Raw genomic sequence first — 25,187 nt, forward strand, 5'->3', positions numbered from 1 at the left:
TAATCCATACGGGACGTCACCAGCGCCTGAGTCATAGTGCGTCTGGCATCCAGCGGTAGTAGGTCTAGGGTATGATTAAATGTTTTCAATATCCCAAAACACTTTCCCACTAGGCGACGAATGTGGCCTTCGTAGGACAGAGTGGGATCAACCCATATTCCCAAGTTCTTAGCTTCCTTGCAGGGGACCGGCGTTGGACCCAGACATGATGGCCATCAGTCTGGTGTCCAGCTCAGGTTGCTCCCCGCCACCACCATTATCTCCGTTTTGGATCCATTTAGCTTCAGACAATGCGAGTCCATCCATTCTGCCAAAGCTTGCATACAAGCCTTGAAGTTGGAGGCCGCCATTGAAGGTGCTTGAGACAAAGAGATCAGCAGTTGGGTGTCATCTGCGTAGGAGACCAACTCTACCCCATACGCTTGCACCACATCGGCCAGGGGGGTCATGTATAAATCAAAAAGAGTTGGGCTCAGGGCATAGCCCTGAGGCACCCCCTGTTCTAAGGCCATCTCTGCTGACCTACAGGAGCCTCGTTGCACCTGAAAGCTTCTACCTGTGAGGAAGGACTTCAGCCACCCCAGTGCGGAGTCCGTGACCCTGCTTTGACTAGACACTGTAGTAGGATGGAGTGAGCTACAGTGTCGAACGCCGCACTGAGGTCTAGCATCACCAAGGCCATGGTATGACCGGCATCTACCCCACGTCTCAGGATCTCAGTCGCTCTCAAAAGGGCCGTCTCCGACGAGAAACTCGCCCGGAAGCCCGATTGAAAGGAATGCAGGATGTTGGCTTTCTCTAAATGTGCCATCAGTTGACAATTAGCCACTTTCTCCGCCACTTTTGCTAAATACGGGAGCAGAGAAATAGGTCTCAGATTCTCAAGTATATCATGGCTCACATTGGGTTTTTTCTTTATGGGAAGCACAATCGCTTCCTTCCAGTCCTCAGGGAGAGTTTCCGAGAGGAAAGAAATCTGGAGTATATGCCTGACATAAGGCTCCAGAACCAAGAGGCTTTCTCCCATCACCCTAGGGGGAGCCGGGTCCCGAGGGGAACCCGATTTAATCCCCTGACAGATTCTGCGGAGCATCTCTGGGGGTGGAACAAGGAAGAGCTTCAGGCCCCCTTTGATGTTATCTGTCCCCCTGACTACTTCAAAATGTATTCCATCTTCTGGTTTTTTGGAAAAGGTAGCATAGATGTCTCTGACCTTTCCCGCAAAATATTCGGCTACTTTATTAGATTCTGTCACTGAGTCATTATCTGAGGTGTTAGCATTAGCTAATTTCAAGAAATAGTATTAATTCCTGGGACTTGAATTGAACCCCATTATCACTGACTTACAGACTGGAAAATCCTTCCCCAGAAAAAACTTTCTTATGAAATTCAGGTACACTTCTGGTATTCGTTTGGGAAACAAGCTTGATCTCTAGCCATTTTCTTAAATAGTCCATCAACTCAATAGTATAGCGAATGTTCAAAGGTAGGTAATTCGTGGGTCTAATACATTCTGTTCTCACCTTCTTCCGTAGCACTTCCGGTAACTAAAAAGGATTTCATGTACGCACCTTCAAGGTTTTATCAGTATTTTTACAAACTATATATGTACTAACACAACATTTTGACATCTCGGTCCATGGATCGCCACCAAAAGCCCATTCTCCTTTTTTTTTATTTCCTGTCATACCTTCATGAGCCAGAGTGATCAGCCGCCCTCTAAAGAAACTAGTGATGTTAAATCATCCTCAACGCTTCACCCATTCTTATCCATTTCTTTCTCACATGCATGAGATAGACAATCTGTCGGTACGTTCAGCCAACCAGAGAGAAGCTCGATTTTTGTATTGGTGTTCCAAATTTAATAACAAAAAAAAAAAGATTTTTGTATTGGTATTTTTACAGTTTGCAATGTAATTCAGCTTTTTACCAGATCTTCGACCCTCCAGTATGCTTACTAAGGGCTTATGGTCTGGTCTTATTATAAATCCCTATAGGAAACATTTGAATTTATGCGCTGACCACACACAAGCTAATAACACATTCAATGACAGAGCACCTTTTCAGGCCATCTTTAGTTTACTAGATGCAAAAGCAATGGCGCAATTTTCTTCGGCTGAGTCTTGGGTAAGCACAGCACCCAGACCGATCTCGCTCACATTAGCAGTTAGAACACACTGCAAGTCCTCGGTGTACAACTTGAAAAATTAAGCCGTTTATAATTCCTTTTCAATTCTGTCATATGTTTCACACATTCAGCATACTAGAAAAAAAAACAATTTTTTTTAGCATTCTTCTATTCAGCTGTACTTTCTTAGCATGGTTTTAGTATTCATTTTGAATGATACTTGCATATTCATGGAAAGGATGTAATTCATTTTTGCTTCGAAGTATTTTTATAGCTGTTATTAAGGATGGTTTAGGATGAAACACCTTTCTCTCCTAAGTCTTGACCCAAATACTATACCTACGGTCTCAAAAACGAAACGTGTCTTTTTGATTTGTAAGGTCAATTCACTCTCTTGGATTCTTCATATCATCTTTTGACAAATTCTGATGTGCCTATCAAGTGCTAATTTCACTATAAATCAATGCAGCGTCCTGGAAGGTTGTAACACATTCCATTGCATCGAAAATATTTTCATCACTCTCTAATACAGAGCTCAATCTACTGAATTGATGTGCTCCCTCTGGCGTGATGAAGGCAGTATCATTTTTAGGGTCTTTGTTTAAGGAATCTGGTGGACAGCTGAACTGAAATTGTGTCGTGAAACGTTTTGCTTGGCGTAAAGGCATCACTTTTACATTTATCAATGGCAGTTGCGGACAGTCCGCTATGACATTTCTGAGTAAGTTGAGGCAGAGTTTGATTTTGCCATTCCTTTTCTCGGCTGTCCTCACTGGCGATAACCATTGAGACATATTGATCGGTTCAGTGACTCCTGTACTTTACCATTCATCCAGTATGTTCTTAACCCTGTGTACGCAAAAAAAGATGTGCCCCTTTTTTTTCATCTTTGCCAATTGGTGATTGTATTTGAGGAGGATCTGTTGTTTGAAGTCCTTCAGGCAACTCAAGGTTGGATTAAAAACCACCCTATACTCTTTCAATATTGTTGTTATGTTTGTGTTATAAATGCTAAATATTGATGGTAGTTTAAAAGGAATAATCAGATTTTCAACATTTATTGCTCTATCTATCCCAAAATGTTTTCACAATAGTTTACTACAAACACTTTCGTTTCAAGCTCTGTGACTCAAGTTCAATCATTCCTTCTTCTCAAGATTCTCATAAGTTTCCTTAGAAATTATGGTGATTTTGGGAACCCATGTCCACAAGAATTGTCACATTATATCCATTGACCTTAAGGTGTCATCTCGGTTGATTTTCATCTTCATCCCATCCTGTATTTTAGAAACCTGAAACCCTTTTGTCTTGACTTACAGATATACTTTTCAAATCAATTTTCCTATACTCCAGGCAGTGAACATCCCAATAACATCAAGGTTAATGAAAAGTCTTTAATAATTTTGCACACAGTATCTTACATACTGTTTGTGACTTTGAAAACAGAATTGATACTTGACGTCAGTGCAAGCCAATCTCTGTGCAAAAATCTACACTATGAATCATAATCATGTGATGCACATTATACATTAACCTGTACCCTTAGCTAGCTCTTATCTAATAACCCACGATAAGAGAGGCTCATGTAATGTTATGCAGATTTGTAGAGTGCACTATCACCACAGGACTATACACTGGTGCCTGGATCTAGTGGCATTACTCGAAAAGCCAAGTCGTCGGCTTCTTGTGGAATTCAAGAAGTGAGGAGGCGGAGGCTCGTATGTGTAGTGGCAGGTCATTCCACACTTTAGGAGTGATGTAGAAGAAGGTTCGACCAATGGATCAGGTTTTCCATATGTGTGGGATGTGAGCAAGTAGGAGTCTCAATGAGTGGAAGGGCCAGGAAGGTTTAGGAAAGCAGGTGCGATTGTTGAGGTATGCTGGACCAGTGTTATGTAAGGCTGTAAAAGTTTGGATGATGAGTTTGTATTGTGCTAGTTTGTGTATGGGGAGCCATTGGTGTTCCTTTAGATGTGGTGTGATGTGAGTCCAGCTTAGGAGGTTGAGAGTGATTCTGGCCGCCGAGTTCTTGATTGTCTTCAGCCTTCTGGTGAGTTAACCCCGGCATAGAAGGTGTTCCTGTAGCCAAGCTTGCTTGTGACAAGCGTGCGTGTGACAGCTTTCTGGGTGCTGATTGGAAGCCATTTGTAAACCTTCTCCACGTCTTCAGGGTATGGAAGCATGGGGTGATGACGGCATTGACTTGGGCGGTCATATCGAGTTTGCTGTCGATGACGATCGTGATCTTCTTGACGTGGGTGTTGATCCCAGCTCTGTTGACCACCAAGTGTAGTCCCATGGTGAAATACTCTTCCTGAGCATCATGATTTCAGTCATGTCTTTGTTCAACTTCAGACAATTGCTCTTCACCCAGAGAGCAATGTCAGTCATGTAGCCATTTAATTTATTCGAGGTACTGGACGTCTAGTCCATGAGGGAGAGAATGGGTTGAGTGTCATCGGTGTAGTAGAGGACGTTGATGTTGTGAGAGCAGATGATGCTAGCTAGAGGGATCATGTATGTGTTGAAGAGGATTGGGCTCAGGGAGAATCCTTGCTGAACTCCGCAGAAGAGGTCATAGGCGTCTGAGGTGTACAGTGACAGGTTGTCTACCTGGGTCTTTCTAGTCAGGAAAGAGGAAATGCATCAGAGTGCATGTACTTGGATTCCAATGTCATGAACACATTTCATGAGGATAGGGTGGGAAACCGTGTCAAATGCTGCAGAGAGCTCCAGAAGGATGAGGGCTACCGTGCCTCCTCTGTCCAGAGTCATGCAGATGTCACCTGTGACGATGATAAGGGCAGTTTCCATGCTGTGCTGTGTTGGATGTACCCCTGAGAACTATTCTTCTGCTTGTATAATTTTCAAGCTAAAGGGACTGCATATTTAAGAGCCATACTCTAAGCTGAATATCTTTGAAGGTGCATAATGGTGGTACTAATATATTTGTGCTACGATAGGCAGAGATGTTTACACATGTACACGATAAGTCACTCACAATTGCTGTACTGTCTGCAATGGACAGGAAATCACCCACATATGATATTTTTATTAGCATTCATTTTTATATTACCTAATGCATATGCTACAATGCCACAATGTTTTATCAATTGTCATGAATGATTCTTTGTTTTTATCAAATACTATCCTACGTATGTAATTAAAATGTACTTTTGCTGCTAAACAGTTGTGTATTATTTATTTTGTGGCTTATTTGCCATTGTTTATGTGCTAGTTAAAAATTGAGTTTTGCCTGGGTTTGTTTGTTTACATATATTGTTTTCCCTGACCCAGGAATCAGGGGGTCCTTGTTATCTCACATATGCAATGGAGAAACTAAAATATAGAATAAATAGGAAAAACATATTAAATCCAACATACTTGCAAAATTGTTTTCTTAGTACAGATGCTATTAATCTGAAGGGTAGGCCAACACCCGCAGGTTGATGCATAGTAGTGTACATCAGGCACACCCCAACCACCAAAGAAACACTTAGCATGTTACATGAAATGAGCGTTAGTTGCCAAGGCATGTTTTTAGCATACTCTATTTGATCTCACCATTTTCCAACTTATTAACAAAAAACAGCATTAACCAGCAGAACCACTCGAGATTTCCGACTACTTTCCGACTACTCTCTTAAGCCTCTAAATTTATCTGTGTTCCTAGTAACCACTTACATTCTATCTCATTTCCATATACATCCTATATACTTGGAAAAAGTTTATAAAGGAAAAAAACAGTTAATTCATATAACATAAATACCTTTTGACTGTCCACCACAAGTGTACAATACCTAAAAGGCACTATCGCAAAAAAAGTTATAGCTTAAATGCATGCCCCCTCAGAGGTATTTTGGAATATCACCAAGTGCTGTTGACTTAAGCTAAGAACTTGGCATATATAACATGACATGTCTCTTTCTTTTTTTTAGATAATATTGTTATGCTACACGACAAGGAGTGCTCTATGAAAAATCAGCGCTGTTGTTATTAAATTAACCCATATTCGTTAAAGGAGAACTCTCAAAGCAAAGATTTGGAAAAAATTAATAAAATAAGTACTCCTATTTGTTTGGCTTGTATTGAAAGGAAGTAAAGAGTTATGAATAGGTACGTCGAAACAACGATAATTGGCAGCCATTTGCTCATTCATGCCTAGCAGAACAACAGTGATAAGTTTATCTTCATGTACAAAACGGATATACATGACTAGTAAATTGGGTACCATTACCTACTCTTATGAGTTACAAGAAGGAAATGGACAATCTTCTACATGATGGAATGCATCTTTCAAAAATGACACATGATTCCTCAGTAGCTCATCAATAACCCGCTAAAGAAATTCAGCCCATGAAGCTAATAATGCCACCCATGTGAAACACCTAATATTTTGAAAAATGTCTTCTCTCAAAGAACAAGAAAGCAATAAGTGGGACTGGAGCTGTCCATCAACACGAGCCCAACTTGAGGATGTCTTCTTTAGGGATCATGATTATATCCGGAAAGGCACAGAGGAATGCAAGGACTTCTGGACGTTTTTTGAACGATATCAAAGATTTCAGGGCACCCAGAAGGCTGAGAAATGTTGTGGTGAACTTGATCAAGAGGCACTCAAAGGACACAAGCTTTCCGATCTTCCAAAAGAATATGACCCACGATACAGAATTAACATTTCTATTCTCAGTAAGGACATGGAACATCTGGTCTCTAGACATAATAGGGACAGTAGAGACCACAAAAAGTATGGACACAGATCTAGGGATTGTGAGACAATCCCTAAAAAAAGACTCATTGAATTCCGTATGGCAGTGCTGCACTTCCTAGACTTCACACAGAGGCAGAGCTTTTTGAAACTGGCAAAAATGCAGAAAGAGCGTTCAAACTTGCCAATCTTCCAATACCAAGACAAGATTGTGAAGATGGTAAGAAAGCACCAAGTAGTGGTCGTAGCTGGAGACACAGGGTGTGGAAAATCAACCCAGGTCCCCCAGTATTTACTTGCAGCAGGGGTCAGCCACATTGCTTGCACCCAACCACGCAGAATTGCCTGTATCTCTTTGGCGAAACGTGTTGGTGTTGAGAGCCTCAACCAGTATGGATCTCGGGTAAGTGACAACAATTTAGAATTTGAATGTGCTGTACAATTTGTAATGTATTGTGTGCAACAAAATGATTTCTTAAGTCAGTGCAATCAGACTGTAGGAACATAGTGTACAAGTGTAGTATAGCTGTACAAGTAGACCAAAAACACAAAATATGATAAAAATCCTACTCTAGATCTTGGTATAGATTCCCTTCGCTTGCTTTGCTTATGTGTACTCTGTAAAAAAAAAACAATATTAAGTGCAATTATGCTTGACGATCGTCCCCTCTTGGTCAATTTATAGGAAACTTTCCAGAACAAATCTAAGGTAGACAAATAATTTCATTTTGTAATTACTCCTACAAATGAGATGAAGCATTAAAGATATGTATTGTTGTTGTGTGTGGGTACATACAGTGGTGACATCAGAAATAATGCACCGTCATGTTGTGGTAAATAAATAATTAAATACCGGTACTATTTTTGAATATATTAACAATAACAGATAGCTCAATAAATAAGAGGCAGGATCCGATGTATCCGAGTTGAACAGGCTTTATTCAGGCAAAAGGGAAGGGACTGGATCGGGACAGCCTGAAATAAAATAGAGAGGCAGCTGCGCCCGTTTTCATCACAGTTCCACATATATATAGTAAGACATTTCAATTACATTACATACAGTAGGCGTAACTAGTGACAAGCGTAAGATAAGGAGACATGGGCGTGAAAAGAAGGCGTGCACAGGGCGTGCACGTGGACATGTGATGAGAAACGTCACAGAAGTGTCATGAATGGGCGGAAACATGGAGGGGGCTACCTGAGCAGCTGGGACCTTTAACCTAGTGGTACGCGCAAACGGGCAATGACGTGTTTACCGGGGAGAACTGGGGCTATGACTTCTACACTAGAAGAGGAGACTAAAGTCTGCGGTGTCAGGACGACATGTACCTATAGCATATCTGGTATCTGGTGTTTGGAGTACATGTTGATAGAATCTAAAAGTTATCAGGGCAAAGGCTACTTGACACTAAGGCTGGTGCATGCATATATTCTACATGTATTGCGTGTGCTATGAATCTTCTATGAATATTAATACAGTAACTCTCTTGCATGGAGACAGAAAGACTAGACTATGGCTGAAACTGTTTATGCGGTTCAGTAGCTTAGGAATGCAAAGAAGGAAAGCTGGACTGATAACTAGAAGCATAACATACTCTTGGCAGACAGGCAGGCAGAGCCAGGCCGGGCACCGCGCTGCTTGGCAGGAAGTAAGTGAAGGGTCAGGGATGCAGGTGGGGGCTGCATCGCTCCTCGGAGTGGGTTCAGGAGACTGGAGCTTGAATCTGGTGTCCGGGCCCTTTGAGGCCTAGAAACGGGGACAATGCGATGAAATAACGTGCACACTGTAAAACGTGGCAACATAGACCTAATACTCGTTGCTTTCACGAGAACTGGAAACTGGCATACTAGAGTTGGACACAACTATAATTGCGTCTTTAATCGATCATAGGGGGATATATGCATATCGATCATGCACATATAACATAGGATGGGGAACACGTAGGCACATATAACAAGGCAAAATTCACTTTTCCACTTTCCCTCCTTGTGCCCTACGTTTCCATCAGGAAACATCAATATTCATGATACCATCTATCTGTTCATAGAGCATCATTTGCTCGTCTCGAATTGTCTTGGAACGGGACTTAGGACTAGAAATACAAGAGGTAGCACACAAGCCGCAAATCGCAGGGCCACATTGTAAACAGAGGCAGCAACTGAATATGATCATTACTGCTATACCTAGGAATGACAATACTTTCCATCCCCAAGCAGATATAATACTCCAGAGCCAACCGGACCATGTCCAGGTGCCTGGATTCTGGTGTAACTGATGGGCAATTTTATGAAGTCTGGTTATAGCTGAATAAACAGACGGCGCGTTATTAGGAATGAAAATGCAGCAACTAGATCCGATGACTCTACAAGCTCCTCCTCTATCGGCCAGTATGACGTCAAGAACGAGACGATTTTGGAGCACAACAAATCTCATAGCAGATTGCTCCTCAGTTAAGTTACCTAGAGCGGAAGTAGTCTCATTCACTACTGCTTCAAGAGTTCTGGTTAGCCTACGTATTAACTTACTATTCTGGACAGGACCTATAAAGAAAAAGAAACCTTTATTGAAGTCTTGATACTGTTCTAAGGCAGTTTCAGTTTGATCGACAATTGGGGACTCGGTCTCCCTTCTATGTCTAACGTGTACTAGATGTGTGTTTCTGTGATAATCGGATGGGGCTAGAAAAACTGGTGGCAGTAGGAAGGCAATATAACATGTTCCATCCCAATCGAGGGGCAGACGAACATATGCGGTCTGACCACAAACAAAATAAGAATGACGTGAGGCTTTAAAAATAGTTTTCCCACTGTCACTATACTCGACCATAGTAGTGCAATCACTATGTCCTACATGTATGGAACCATTCTTTCTGACACATAATTCGCCTTTGACTGGTAGAACTGAAATAGCAGGCAAATCTGGAGTAGTTTCGGACTGAACATTCAGAACCATGAAATTCGATGAATAATTACCTAGATCATATACTTCATTTTCTAGATCTAATCCTGTTCTATGGGAAAGACCTTCCTTGTCTGGGAAACATGTTCGATTCAGAAGGGACATATCAGTTGAGGATGACGTTAACGTGGACCATGCTCCACATGAACCATTGTGCGAAAATGGATAGGGAAAGAGTGGCAGAACTCCCTTCGGTGTCTGGAAAGGGGGGAGTCGACCACACACCCAACAATTAGTGGCATTGCTGGTCTGGTGTGAATAGTTCAGCATTCGGATAAAAGTATTATTACGCATAGCAAGACGATAGGATAACTCGTGAGGAGGCAGGTCACTAAAAGTGTGCTCTACTGTAACATTAGAAAACATATGTACATGTGAAATAGGAAAACATAAATGTAAAGCATAACTTATGCAAGTAACTATAAGACTCAGGAATAATAGAAAGAACAGAGTAATGATACATCTCTTAGACCCACACAGTGAGAGAGTTAGTCAAAACTCTATCTCATACATGTCAGGAACCTGTCTAACCGTTTCACCCGAGAGGGACTTAGACAATTAAACTGGCTGACTTACTAGACCTCAACTTGGATTTATACTCCTGCTGTGGAGTTTTTTCTAACAGGGGAAGTTTAGATTCAGTGTCTGGACAGTCCTTGAGAACGGGGCAGTCCTTGAGAAAAGTCTTTGATTTAAGTCCATGAAACTTCTTGACATGGCTGGAGTGCAGCCAGCCTTTTCGGTTTTCCACTTTCACTGCTGTCCGGGTGGTGAGAAGAACAAGGCGGGGCTCCTTCCAGCGGGGCTCCAGCGGACTTGAACGATCAAAGTTCCTTATAAGTACAAAGTCACCTGGAACGACTTCGTGCGGTTTCACGTCGGTGTTGTCTGGAAATGCAGCGGCAACCTGTGAACGACAAGATTGTAGTGCAGACATCAAGGAGGCAAGGTAATCTGTCAGCATATTACTGTCAACATCGGTAATTGTACGGGGTCTAGGTGTACCCCACATATTTGGGGGACGACCAAACACTATCTCATATGGAGATAGACCTGAACGGGAATGAGCAACCATTCTCATATAAAAAAGGGCGACTGGCAGTGCTACCATCCAATCTACACCTTTCTCTGCACATACTTTGGCAATTCGGATTTTCAGGGTCTGGTTATGTCTCTCTACGAGACCGGCTGCTTCAGGATGGCGTACACAATGGAACTTCCACTGGTACCCTAACAGAAGGGAAACTTGTTTCATGAGCTCGGATGAGAATGGCTGGCCGTTATCTGAATACACGACCCTAGGTAATCCATAGCGGGGAAAATACTCACGAACCAACTGTCTGGCAGTGGTCGCAGCTGTGTAATCTGGAACTGGATATGCTTCTGTCCACCTGGACAAAGCGCATACAACTACGAGGACATACTTGAAACCTCGACATCGCTCCATCTGAATATAATCCATCTGGAGGACTTCAAAAGGGTGGTCAGGAGGATGGAATCCACCTTGTTCCACCGGGACACCTTTACCTGGATTGAACTGACAACAGATCATGCAGGTACGCACTTTCTGTTTGGCTGCTGCTCGTAAATGCTTGTTGAACCAGAGTGTGGAACTTGTACTGTCAGGGAGTGTCCTAACACTATGGAATCACTTTGTCTGATAGCTAGAGCTGTGGCTGCAACTGACTTGAGGCACGCAGGCAGAGCCTGGGCCACCGGATCTAATGTGCTAGAAAAATAAGCACAGGGCTTGTATTGTCCTGCTTGATCTTGTGTGAGAACAGATAATGCAGTACCATCACGTTCAGTAACAAAAAGTGTGAAAGGCTTACTGTAGTTCGGTGTTGCTAGAACAGGTGCTTGGCATAAAGCTTTCTTTAACTTATTGAAAACAAGTGTATGTTCCTGGGTCCAAGGGAGGACAGTCGATACGGCCGCCTCCTGTGTCGTTAACTGTATCAGTGGCTTGGCTAGAAATGCGTACTGGGGAATCCATTGTCTGCAGTAAGAAGTGAGGCCTATAAAAGCTCGTACCTCCTTCTGTGTCTTGGGCTGTGGAAGATGTGCTATTAACTGGATACGGTCTGGTGTCAACTGCCTACCCCTCTTGGAGAGTAAGTGTCCTAAGTAGACCACTTGCTGGACACAGAATTGCAATTTGGAAGGGGACACTTTGTGCCCCATCTCGGCCAGGAAATACAAGACTGTAAGTGACGCACGTTCGCAGTCACGTTCAGAACGGGCTGTGATCAATAGATCATCGACATACTGGAGCAGGGCAGTGTCAGTTGGCATGTGAATATTGTCTAGTTGTCTTTTAAGTGCTTGACTGTAAATGCTAGGACTTTCTGTGAAACCTTGAGGAGCTCGTGTAAATTTATAGCTTCTTCCATTTAAACAGAATCCGAAAAGGAACTGGCTGTCTGGATGAATGGGACACTAAAGAATGCGTTCTTGAGATCGATAACTGTAAAGAACGTAGCTTCAGAATCAATTGCTGTCAATAGGGAAGAAATATCTGGAACCACTGGGTACTGGGGTATGATACATTTATTAAGTTCTCGAAGGTCAATCACTAATCGATAAACTGGAGGTGCATTTGGATCAGTACGTTTCAGAATCGGAATGATAGGAGAATTACATACATTGGAGTCAGTTTCTACAACCACTCCTTGAACAATCAGCTCGTCAATAATTTTGGATAAGGCTGCTACAGCCTCAGGTGGCAATTTGTACTGTCGGATTCGTGGTAAAACAACACCTTTCTTCAGAGTGACACGATGGGGTGTGATGTGCATACAACCTACATCAGTTGGACCTTGCGCCCATAAATGCTGTGGTACATTCAATAATCTTGGATCAAAATCACGTAACACATAATGACCTTTAAAGTCTCTCAGAAACAGTCGTACCCCTTCTGGGGAGCAACATATGACGGCTCCTAATTCTTTCAGAGTTTTAATGCCTAATAAATTTTCTGGACAAGATTTCGTGAGTAACAAGTCTGTAGTTCGGGACAATGGACCAACTTCTAGAGTAACAGGTTTCGATATTTCATTAACAATAGGCTTTCCTGAAAATCCAAGGGAAACATTTCTAGAGCCTGAGAGTGGAGCCCCTGGAACCTCGTCATGACTGATGGTAGTCCTACTTGCCCCTGTATCAATCAGAAACTTTCTGTCTTTCCCTAATACTTGACTGTGTACATAGGGACCCTCTTGATCTACAGGAATCTCGATGAGAGGCAAGCCTACCTCCCTCTCTAGGCTGTTTCATGAATACGGCTGATAATCTGGATACTCTGACTGTGCATACTGGTACATCTGCTGTGTAACGTGTTGTGTTGCAGCTATAGGCTGCGGTACTGTAACTGTCTGTTGTGCATTCTGCGGTGGCTGGGAATTCTGTGAAACTTGCTCTTGTCTAGGCGGACGTGGTCTCTCTTTCGTCTTACCTGTAGCTATGTTGTGTTTCAGAACTGCACATTCGTTTATATAATGACCTGGCTGTTTACAGTAATTGCAGGTCCCTCTAACAGGAACTGCAGGATGACTGGCTTGATTCGGACCCCTCTTCTGACTGTCTTGTGGAACAGACTGTGCAACTAGTACTTTCATTTTCGTGTCTTTCATACGTCTCCTTTCGTGTTCCTGCTCTTCCCTGATTCTGTTCTAGTGATACTGGAGCATCTGGAGCATCTGTGACGGAGTATTAGCTTGCCAGGTACTTTCGACTTTCAGTACTCGATTTTTAACTTGTGGACTTGAATTCTCAACTAGTTTGGTAACAAAAAGATGGGGATACGACTCACTACTTGTTTTCAGACCACTATTAATAATGAAACATTTCTCAAATCTAGAATAAAAATCACTAGTGTCTTCGTCTTGTTTCTGTTTACAGGCTGAGATGGCATCCCAATCTTCCTTTTTCGTGGCTAGTAATCTTGGCAAAACTTGTATTAACAATTCGGGCAAAGCTTTAGCTTTATCCCCAAGACCGGTACCTGGTACTCGTGTATTATCTTCAGTTTCTAATGCTGTCCAATCTATCTTTTTCTCTCCCACCTCCCATTCTTTTTCTTTGAGTTTTTCATATATGCCCGCAGGCAACAGGACCTTTAACATTTTAATGATATCAGGATACGTGTATTCTCCCATACGGAGCATATCCTTTAATTCACGGTGAAACCCTGCTGGATCTTTATCGTGACAGGGAATTAACTTTTTCATTTCCAAGAGTTCTATTTTCGTGATAGGGGTGTAAACAAATACTCGTTCTAGACCACCGTCTTCCCCTTTAACTGGATGTACTTCTCGTAACGGATTCTGTCTGTCTATGTAGAATGATTTTCTTTCTGGGGGTGAGACGGGAACAAAATGTGGATTCAGAAACGTTCGGTATTTGTGGCGCTGTTCTAGAATGACACTAATTAAATCGGTACCTAGACCTTTCCATCTGTATTGTAGTAACTCGTTTAATACATCATGTAGAGGACCTGGATCAGAATGTTGTTCCTCATACAGTGTAATGAGGTGCTGGATCATATACATACCCACCAGACGTTGCTCGGCTGGGGGCAGTTTCACAAACGTTTGAGCCACTATTTCATCTGGAAACGTGGTAGAATCACTAGTCCATCGGACTGCTGATCGGGCTAGTTCTTGTTCATGCATTGTACTAAGCTCACTATACCCTATTCGTGATTTCAGAATGTGATCGGTAGCTTGGAATACTTGCTCAAGAGAACACTGTTCTGGTACTGGAGGAGGAAAAGTTTTCTTGTAATCTAGGCGTGAATGTCGGTCGGAAAGTCTAGTTCTACCTACATACGCTATTCTGGAGGGATTCTCGTTGTCTGCCTCTTCAGTAGAAGAGTCATTCTTTCTCGGTTGCTCTTTTTGCTTCTCGTTTCTCGTGTATACGTATTATTTCCTTACGAATTTTCTTGTACATACTCTCTATACAACCTTGTGTCTTGTGTTTTCCATCGGCTATATTGTCACTCCACCTAGTCAGGACTTTCAGTTCTTCTTGATCTTTTTCTGGATAATCTTGCTCTCTTATTAAACTATTAATCAGGAACTTTAAAATCATGAGCTGAGTCTCGACTTTTCTTTGAACCATGGCTTCGTGAATACTTCCTGGATTCTCTCCTGTACGGATGAAACGATATATTCTGTCTAGATGTTCTCCCATATCGGGCAGGGTGACCAGATAGCTGGCAACCCGTCTTAAACGTAATGAATATATGACCATGTGATCCTCGCCTGGAACTGGATCATAACGACAGTCAGTAAGACCTCGCGTGATATCTACGTATGTAGACACTTTTGGCGTACGCTGTAACGCTAGGTCATGTAGCGTCAGACGTCTTGGTTGAGGCGGGGTGCGAGGAGAACCTCCCCCCGCGGCTCCTAAACTAGAATCGTCGGTGAATACTGTACGTGCTGGTAAAGTAGCTGGCAAAGCGGGTACATTTACCGTGGGCTGGTCCGGGGGTGCTGTAACATTAACTGGACCCACGGGACCAGTGGCTGGAGGAACAGGAATCACATTATTAACAGGAAGCTGTGGGTGAGCAGGCGGAATAGGATTTGCATATTCTGGAACTGTGTCGTCCAAGTAGGACGAAAGAAAAATTTCAGCTGCGGTCGGTTTGTGACGTAGCTTAATCGGGACCAATGGTGGCGGTAAATGACAGGGTGCTTCCGGGGTTGCTTTTGGCAAGCCCTCGGCAAGAAGAGGATACATACCTTTAATAAGGGCATTTCTCTGTCTGTCTGACTGTTCTGCTCTAACTCGTTCACCTTCTTCGATTAATTCCCTTTCTTGGGCTTTCTCTGATGATTCCCTACTTAATTCTGTTTTTCTGTATTCTTTTTCGGTTCTTTTATGAGATTCTTTGCGCCATAACTCGATGGCATCTTTCTGGGACTGTCTGGCTTTCTTTTTCCATAATGCTTCTTCTACTCGCATGATGCACTCGGCATCCCATGTACCTGATACGGGCCATCTATATTTCTCTTCAAGATCTTTGGTATAGTCCGCCCATAAGTCTAGATATATTATGGCATCTAAGCCATGCTTGTGATACATAAAATGTCCTGGACTGTCCCTAGGAGGGACAGGAACTGCTTCTTCGAGTAACCCTTTTCTGGTCTTTAACTGACGTAATTTCGAGAACAGAGGCATTTCGGTAATACACTTGGAACACAATACACAATAATCACAGTAATTAAATGTCAAACAAAACACTCATACCACGAAATAAAAATACATTGATAACAGTTCGAACAGAATACTACCTGATACACTGAAAACAGAACACATGAATTTCTCGAGAACGAAACTTACTAGAATTACTGGATGCACTGCTAAAACAGTACAGAACATACCGGTCCCATAAAGAGACACGTCATACCGTACCCACCTAGGTGAATACTTCGGACTGGATCTGTGTACCCAAACCCAACGGACCAGGAACAAACTAATGATCCTGTCTAGATACTTCCCCCGCGACGGTACTCACCGGGAAGCAGAAACTGGAAGGCCTCGGACTGGACTGGACTGCTACGACGTCGGACTACGAACTTCAGACTTCAGAAACAGGTGGGCCTCTGGATACCTCGGACCTTGCTCTCTCGGCTTGGGCTCTGGTCGGGACGAACCGCATTCCACACCGCTTCGTCTGGATGCCGGACCGCAGTCTCCGTCTCCTCCGTGGGCCTGAGGGAGACATGAAGCAGAAATATCTGCCGGTGCGCAGTAGAGTTCCGTCACGGCTGCAGAGGGTCAGGGGACCTGCGTAACATCGCCAGCGCGTGAGGAAGGGGTACGTCCCTGTTCGGGCGCCATTATGTGGTAAATAAATAATTAAATACCGGTACTATTTTTGAATATATTAACAATAACAGATAGCTCAATAAATAAGAGGCAGGATCCGATGTATCCGAGTTGAACAGGCTTTATTCAGGCAAAAGGGAAGGGACTGGATCGGGACAGCCTGAAATAAAATAGAGAGGCAGCTGCGCCCGTTTTCATCACAGTTCCACATATATATAGTAAGACATTTCAATTACATTACATACAGTAGGCGTAACTAGTGACAAGCGTAAGATAAGGAGACATGGGCGTGAAAAGAAGGCGTGCACAGGGCGTGCACGTGGACATGTGATGAGAAACGTCACAGAAGTGTCATGAATGGGCGGAAACATGGAGGGGGCTACCTGAGCAGCTGGGATCTTTAACCTAGTGGTACGCGCAAACGGGCAATGACGTGTTTACCGGGGAGAACTGGGGCTATGACTTCTACACTAGAAGAGGAGACTAAAGTCTGCGGTGTCAGGACGACATGTACCTATAGCATATCTGGTATCTGGTGTTTGGAGAACATGTTGATAGAATCTAAAAGTTATCAGGGCAAAGGCTACTTGACACTAAGGCTGGTGCATGCATATATTCTACATGTATTGCGTGTGCTATGAATCTTCTATGAATATTAATACAGTAACTCTCTTGCATGGAGACAGAAAGACTAGACTATGGCTGAAACTGTTTATGCGGTTCAGTAGCTTAGGAATGCAAAGAAGGAAAGCTGGACTGATAACTAGAAGCATAACATACTCTTGGCAGACAGGCAGGCAGAGCCAGGCCGGGCACCGCGCTGCTTGGCAGGAAGTAAGTGAAGGGTCAGGGATGCAGGTGGGGGCTGCATCGCTCCTCGGAGTGGGTTCAGGAGACTGGAGCTTGAATCTGGTGTCCGGGCCCTTTGAGGCCTAGAAACGGGGACAATGCGATGAAATAACGTGCACACTGTAAAACGTGGCAACATAGGCCTAATACTCGTTGCTTTCACGAGAACTGGAAACTGGCATACTAGAGTTGGACACAACTATAATTGCGTCTTTAATCGATCATAGGGGGATATATGCATATCGATCATGCACATATAACATAGGATGGGGAACACGTAGGCACATATAACAAGGCAAAATTCACTTTTCCACATTGTGTGACCTTTTTATCTGCTTGCACCTTCGTTCTCTCTGGGAAATGTGTATGCATCTCCAAATGTCAGCAACCACTTAAACACACTACAGGATCTGTTTCTGGGTTTTATTTCAAAAGGGAACATATTTCGACCTGGCAACCTTAATTACAGCCTATGTAACAAGTGCTCAATCACCCTTAAAAACATAAAAAGCATAGACATAGAAAGCATACTTATTGCAGTTTGTAGAGAATAGACTGAAAACAAATCGATCCATAATGCAACCCATAAATAAATTGGGATATATATACATATCTCCAAACTACGTTTTATTTTGAAGAAGAAAACACAGCATGACTGCTTCCTTATGCGTTTCGGTATACTACCTTGATCACAGGTGAGTAGATTCAAAGTGATGTTAATTGCTCATATTTAAAGCTCTAGCAGCACGTGACTTGTAGTCCATAATGGCATACATTTCCCAAAATGCACCAGGTAAGCGTGTCTCTAGTCTGAAGTATATTTTATAATACTTGCTTCATAGCGTCTCTATCACTTCAGACATAAATGTGCAGGTGCAAGTAATCTAAAAAAAAAAAAACAAGTGTGCAAAATATTTATCACTTTGAATCCAACCACCTGAGATGGAGACAGCATTGTGAGGGGACAGGCACAGCCGCATTCAGGTATCAGTGATAACTCCTCCCATCACTCTAGCTCAGGAATATCCATCAGCCTAGTGATGGACCATCAGGATATGCAGGGCACATCTCAGCTCTCTTTGTGTGACGGTTTAGAGTGAATGCACAAACAGCCCCTGTCAGTCTAAACCAGATGTTGATTCCACAAGCGGGCAGAGACACAGAATGATTAAAGCAAGAAAATGAAGCGATTTCATTAATGCCCTAAGTGGGTCCCATGCGCCATATTATACTGGTTTGTGCTGACTTAATATCCTTTAGTAGGTTCAAGGAATCACAAGGCAAGTCATATATATATATATATATATATATATATATATCAGCCGCGGGCCGTGGAGGGAGTTACGGTGGGGCAGGGAGGCGGGGAGGGGGAGGGGCAGGATGGAGAGGGCTAAAAACGGCACCTGGATAATTACAGGTAAGTAAACAATTTGATTAATAAAACGAATTTCGTAGCGCGCACTGCATCGCATTTTGCGATGCAGTGCGCGCTACGAAATTCGTTTTATTATTTAAATTGTTTACTTACCTGTAATTATCCAGGTGCCAGTTTTTAGCCCTCTCCACCCTGCCCCTCCCCGCCTCCCTGCCCCACCGTAACTCCCTCCACGGCCCGCGGCTGATATATATATATATTCACTGAAAAAACCATAGGTTATAGACCATATATAGTTAGGAATTAGCATTTACAAAACCTTATTTTACTCACACAAAACCATTGAAATTCCATATATAGTTAGTTGCACTAACTATATATCGCGCACCCGCAATCCACTGCTGATGATGTCACATATTACATCATTCATGACACGGTCAGTGACATCACTGATGACATCACTGATGACATCTCAAATGACATCACTGATGACATCACTGATGACATCTCAAATGACATTACTGATGACATCACTGATGACTACATCCAGTGACTGTATGTTTCTGTAAAGTTAAAATATGTCTTACATATTGAAGAATGAGTGGATTTATAAGTGTCTGGATGAAGGATTTAGTAGGTGCATGACTGACTGTATGAGTGAGTGATTAAATGTGTCTCACTGAGTGCATGGGTTAGTGACTAAACTGTCTTAATTTGTGCATCATTATGTCTGTTGTTCTGTAAACTGCTGCATGTGTTGATCAGTAGCTATATGAGTAACTATATGGGTTATTGATTGATTGCTCAAGTATTTGTATGGGAGACTGAGTGTGTGTGTGGCTGGCTGGGAGGTGTGTGACTCTGTGCAGATCAATATGTACTTGTATCAATGATTGTATAAGAGAGTAAGTATGTGTTAGTATATGTTTGAAAATGTAAAGTGCTCTATGTTTAACTGTATAGATTAGAAAATGGAAGTGTGATTGATTCTTTACAGGACTGACTAGGTGTGTGAGTAACTCCATGGATGAGTGGCAGAGTGTGAGTATCTGTATAGGTGTTTGAGTGCATATGATAGTGTTGTAAAGATGAGTGATTGTATGTATGAATGATTGTATGGGTGAATAAGTGAATGTGTGTGTAGACGTAGGAATCAGTGAGTGCGTATGTAGTAACTAGTATTGGTGTGTGAATGGTTTCAAAAATTATACTCTGTATTTAACACTGGGTGTAACAAAGGTTATATTAAAATGTGAGGAGATGTACTGTATTGTCACATGAATGATATCATCAGTGATGTGGTCATTAATGTCAAATGAGATGTCATCAGTGATGTCATTTGAGATGTCATCAGTGATGTCATCAGTGATGTCACTGACCGTGTCATGAATGATGTAATATGTGACATCATCAGCAGTGGATTGCGGGTGCGCGATATATAGTTAGTGCAACTAACTATATATGGAATTTCAATGGTTTTGTGTGAGTAAAATAAGGTTTTGTAAATGCTAATTCCTAACTATATATGGTCTATAACCTATGGTTTTTTCAGTGAATTTCAATGGTTTTTTAATAGCAAATAACAAAAGCTTTAAAATGTATTTTTCTTTAAATCAAAAAATATATTTTACATGTTTTTAATACAAATTTTTTTTTTTATTATTTTTTTTGTTTCGCTCCCGGTCCGTGAACCGGTTAGCTTCCCGTTAGCTCAATTTGGTGCCGCGACCCGGTCCGCGAACCGGTAAACGTTCCGTTTCCGCAACTGCCGCGTTAGAAAACAACATTGTGACGCGTCGCGTCAGCGTGACGTATCGCGTTGTCGCGTAATACGTCATATGACGCGCCACGTTAGCGTACCCGGAAGCGAACCGGTACGCGAAGCGAGGCGCGAAGCGCAGCTTCCCGGAAGCGATCCGGGACGCGGCGCAAAACGCGTAACGTAAACACAACAGGTCATGTGACTTGGTAATAACACTTTTCATTGGTTCATTTCACTTTTGGTTTCCTAATGATGTAAGACTAGGTCATGTGATCTAAAATTAACACTTTTCATTGGTTTAGAACTATTGTTTTTCCCAAATGATGAAAACCCCTCCTTCTTTCCTCACTCTGACTTTCATCTTTGTGAGAGAAAGACCTTTTGTGATCACTGAGCAATGGCTTCATTAGTAGCTTCAGCTGGTGCTTCCCCACCACCTCCACCACCTCCAAGGAAGAGAGGACCATCTGCTGAAGTTATCATTCAGCAAGAAGAGGAAGAAGAGGAAGAAGAGGAAGAGCAGGAAGAGAGGCAGTTTTTGCGTGAGGAGCCCAGGAGGTCTCATGTCAAAGAAAATTATATTTGGCAATTTTTTAAATATCCCCGGGGCCAAAAAAAAGTCAATGCACGGTACGTAACTTGCCTTATATGTAAAGATAGACTGTCCAGAGGGACCGAGAAGAAGTACAGTTACGGCAATTACACAATGCATCGCCATATGGATAGGTGGCATCCTATCAACTACAGTGCTGCGCAGTTACGTGACCAGCAAGATAATCCCCCTTCTATGGCCAGAAGATCAGTTGTACAGGAAGTGACGGGACCAGAGGCGAGGGAGATGGTCCCAAATATACAGATGAGATTCGGGGAAGTGAAACAAGTGTGCGTGCGTTGTAATCAGTTCATTTGCTACAGAGAAAGTAGCATCAATCTAATCAACAGAGCTATCGACAATCATGTTTGTCCAAAACGCCCCAGAGAATAAATTCTTTTTTTTTTGTTGCTCCTGTTGAGCCCTTTACAATGAATCGTTTTCGTTTCCCCCCCCCAAAAAAAACAAAAAAAATATAAAACCGTTCAGAAAATACAAAAAAAGTAAAAAAATGTTCAGAAAAATAATAAAAAAAATATAAAATAATAAAAAAAAAAAAGTTCTTTTCAGAACTACCTCCCCGTTATAAAAAAAATTGGTAGAATATTTGGAACTCTGCCAACCTCTATTTCTTTTGATTCGCTTCCCAGTTCGCTCTCCGGTACGCGAACCGGGAGCGAACCCAAATTTAAAAAAAAAAAAAAGAAGAGTAAGTATAAGGGAAGGAAACAGACAGTTATGTTAAAAGAAAGACAGCTATAGGGAGTAAACTAGAGATACTGTTTAATAGATCTATTTACTGAAGAAAAGATTTAAGAGGGTATAATTGTGAAAAACAAAATAGATAAGGAAGTGAGAGAAAAAAAGGAGAGTAGAAGAATAACAAACAAGAGTTTCTTAGAGAATGTGACTGAATGATCAAATTAAGATTAAAACATTGGAATAACAGAGAGAAAAAACACAATGCAGAAAAGAAGAAGTAACAGAAAAGGAATGATTGAAACAGCAAAGAAATGTAAATAACATAGGGGCATATTATCAACATAGGCGATAAAAATGTTGCTGCTTTTATCAGCAGAAATCTGACGCTAAAGACGCTTTTGCGGCAGTTTTCTGCCGATAATTACTGCTTTTATTGGCAGAAAACTGTTGCTAAAGCTGCTTTTCCGGAAGAAAACTGCTGCTAAAGCCACTTTTGCGGCAGTTTTCTGCCGATAAAAGCACCGATAATTTTATTGCCTGTGTTGATAATATGCCCCTTACTGTGCTTGAACTACAGAGAGAAAGCATAATGAACAAGTAGTGAAAGAGTGATCAGTCAGAAACAGTGAGAGTAATAGAGACAGAGTGAGTGAACAAGAGTGAGGAAGTATGAGAAGAGAGGGACTGAGAAAAATAGTGGAAGGAGTAGAGTAAGTAAGTAATAGAGAAAGGAATGAGGGAAGTAGCAAAGGCAGGAAAGTGAGGGTTAAAGAAATGAAGTAGTGAAACTAATAGAAGTTAAATGGGATAGAAATGTAACGAAAAGAGTACAAAACATTTACCTTATAATTGTCGTTAACTTAGTCACTTGTTATTTTTATACTTTCAATCTGTGAAAGAGAGAACAAACATTTGATAAATATTAAAACATGTATTTAAAAATTAGAAAAGACAAGGGAAAAGATTGAAGGACAAACAGTTTTTCAACAACTTTGACACTTACAGAAGCCTCTGCTTCTCCATGCCCCTACACAGTCCTAAAAATATACATTTTAAACTAACAGTATCTTGATGCAGATGAAGTGAGGCCTATCTTGCAACGTGGTGCATCTTTTGCACTGCTGCTGTCTCACAACAGTGATGCAATGGCAGCGCAAAAGAGGTGCACAGCCATCATAAAACTGTCCTTAACATTTTAAATGATTGTTTCAGGATGCCAATAAGGTGTGTCCTATCCAGAGGTTTGTTTGAGGTGAGGCCTACTCAGGGTTGCAGATGAAATTTAGAGTTGTTGAACAGTACAGAGGAGATAATACATTTGTAGGCCTACCAATGAAGTGAGTCATGTCCACTGCACTCTTGAACGAAGGCCAGACCTCCTCTGTTTCCCTGGACAGGCCTAAACTTGATCTGCACAATGTGATGTGTAATGTTAGGAAACACAGGTGATGTAATTGAAAAACGTGCAATTTCTTTTGCTCATTTCACAATCACATCACTTGTGTTTCCTTTGCTTAGGTATCTCATTGTGCAGATGTAGTCCAGCATATGAAACAGTACCCAGAAGTGCAGCACTGCATGCAACAACTTTGACACTTACAGAAGCCTCAGCTTCTGCATGCCCCCTACACAGTCCTAATTATATACATTTTAAACTGACGGTATCTTGCTGGAGATGAACTGAGGCCTATCTTGCAACATGGTGCATCTTTTACACTGCTGCTGCGTCACAAAAGTGACGGAACAGCGGCGCAAAAGAGGCACACAGCCTTCATAAAACTGCCCTTAACATTTTAAATGATTGTTTCTAGATGCTGATAAGGTGTAACCTATCCACAGATTTGTTTCAGGTAAGTCCTACTCAGGGTTGCAGATGAAATTTAGGCTTGTTGAAGAGTATAGAGGAGATAATACATGTGCAGGCCTACCAACGAAGTGAGTCATGTCCACTACACTCTTGAACAAATGTCAGACCTCCTCTGTCTCCTGGAACAGGCCTAAACCTCATCTACACAATGTGATGTGTAATGTTAGGAAACACAGGTAATATAATTGAAAAACGTGCAATTTTTTTTGCTCATTCCACAATCACATCACCTGTGTTTCCTTTGCTTAGGTATCTCATTGTGGAAATGTAGTCTATCATATGAAATACTACGTAGAATGTGAGCACTGTATGCAACAACTTTGACACTTACAGAAGCCTCACCTTCTCCATGCCTCCTACACAGTTCTAAATGTACATCATAAATACAAACAGTACAGAATTAATTATACATGTTAAATGGTTTATTTTTGCTGTTCTCAGAATGTATCAAATTTCACTAAAAACAGTGACTTGAAGGTATTCATCATATAACAGCGGGGAAAAAAAACACAATCAAAATGATTGTGTTTAAAAAAACCCATATAACATAACCAATCAGAAATCAGAACTCCTCAAAAGTAACTTACTTTCCATGACGTCGAAGGATGTCCTATGAACAGCTTACACTCGGTTGTGCTGTTTTTATTTTTAGCCCGCCACTTTCTGAAAGAAAACCTCCATCGTTTTGAAAAATATGTTACATACAATAAATGACTTCTCGCTCTCTACCACACGTTTCCACAAGGCCAAATCATGTAAGAGCCATTTATAACTCTTGGAATTCTTGTAAGCCAATCCCGTCATTTTCTATTTCCGCAACTTTCAGAAAGAAAACGTTCAAGATCACTTTCACAATCCTGGACTAGTAATATCTTACCCTTCTTGCTCACTCATGTTCTACATTTCCTATGACACTGATACTGCTTACTATGAAGCAGACTTACACTACCTCTATGACTACTACAATTATTTAATTCTAAACATCACTTTTAATCACAAAGCAATATAAAACAGTAGATAAAATTATATCAACCCCTAGAATCATTATACGCCAGTTACCTACCCTAAATTCTCTTTTCTGAAAACAGAAAGTAAGAATATTTTTAAGTAAAAAGGCAACATTGTATCGTAGTCAAATGGGAATAATTTCCGAAACAGCAAATTCTTTTACATTTTCAATAAGCTGTGTAATAAGCGGATCTTGTCAAATGACCATCATGCCATATAATAGCTGCAGTTACAAATGTTCTTCCTAAAATCAACGACTGTGTAGCCACAACATTTGTAATTAAAGTTGAAGACTTACTTTCATCAGGTTTATATAGTTGGATTTTTAAAATGACATTATAATCAAAAGTTTGGACCAATAATCTAGACAGCATTGCAGACTTACATTCCCTCT

General features: G+C 41.7%; 1 protein-coding gene across 1 annotated transcript in view; it reads left to right on the plus strand.

Moving 5' to 3' along the window:
- DHX34 (DExH-box helicase 34) overlaps nucleotides 1-25,187 on the plus strand; it is a 443,187-nt gene that overhangs the window by 11,566 nt on the left and 406,434 nt on the right. Inside the window, exon 2 of the mRNA XM_078661017.1 lies at nucleotides 6,067-7,239. Coding sequence (XP_078517143.1) covers nucleotides 6,532-7,239 — 708 coding nt within the window. The 5' untranslated portion in view covers nucleotides 6,067-6,531. The remainder of the gene's footprint in view (nucleotides 1-6,066; nucleotides 7,240-25,187) is intronic.

This window comes from Lissotriton helveticus, chromosome 9 (assembly GCF_964261635.1).
Source record: "Lissotriton helveticus chromosome 9, aLisHel1.1, whole genome shotgun sequence".
Classification (NCBI taxonomy): Eukaryota; Metazoa; Chordata; class Amphibia; order Caudata; family Salamandridae; genus Lissotriton; species Lissotriton helveticus.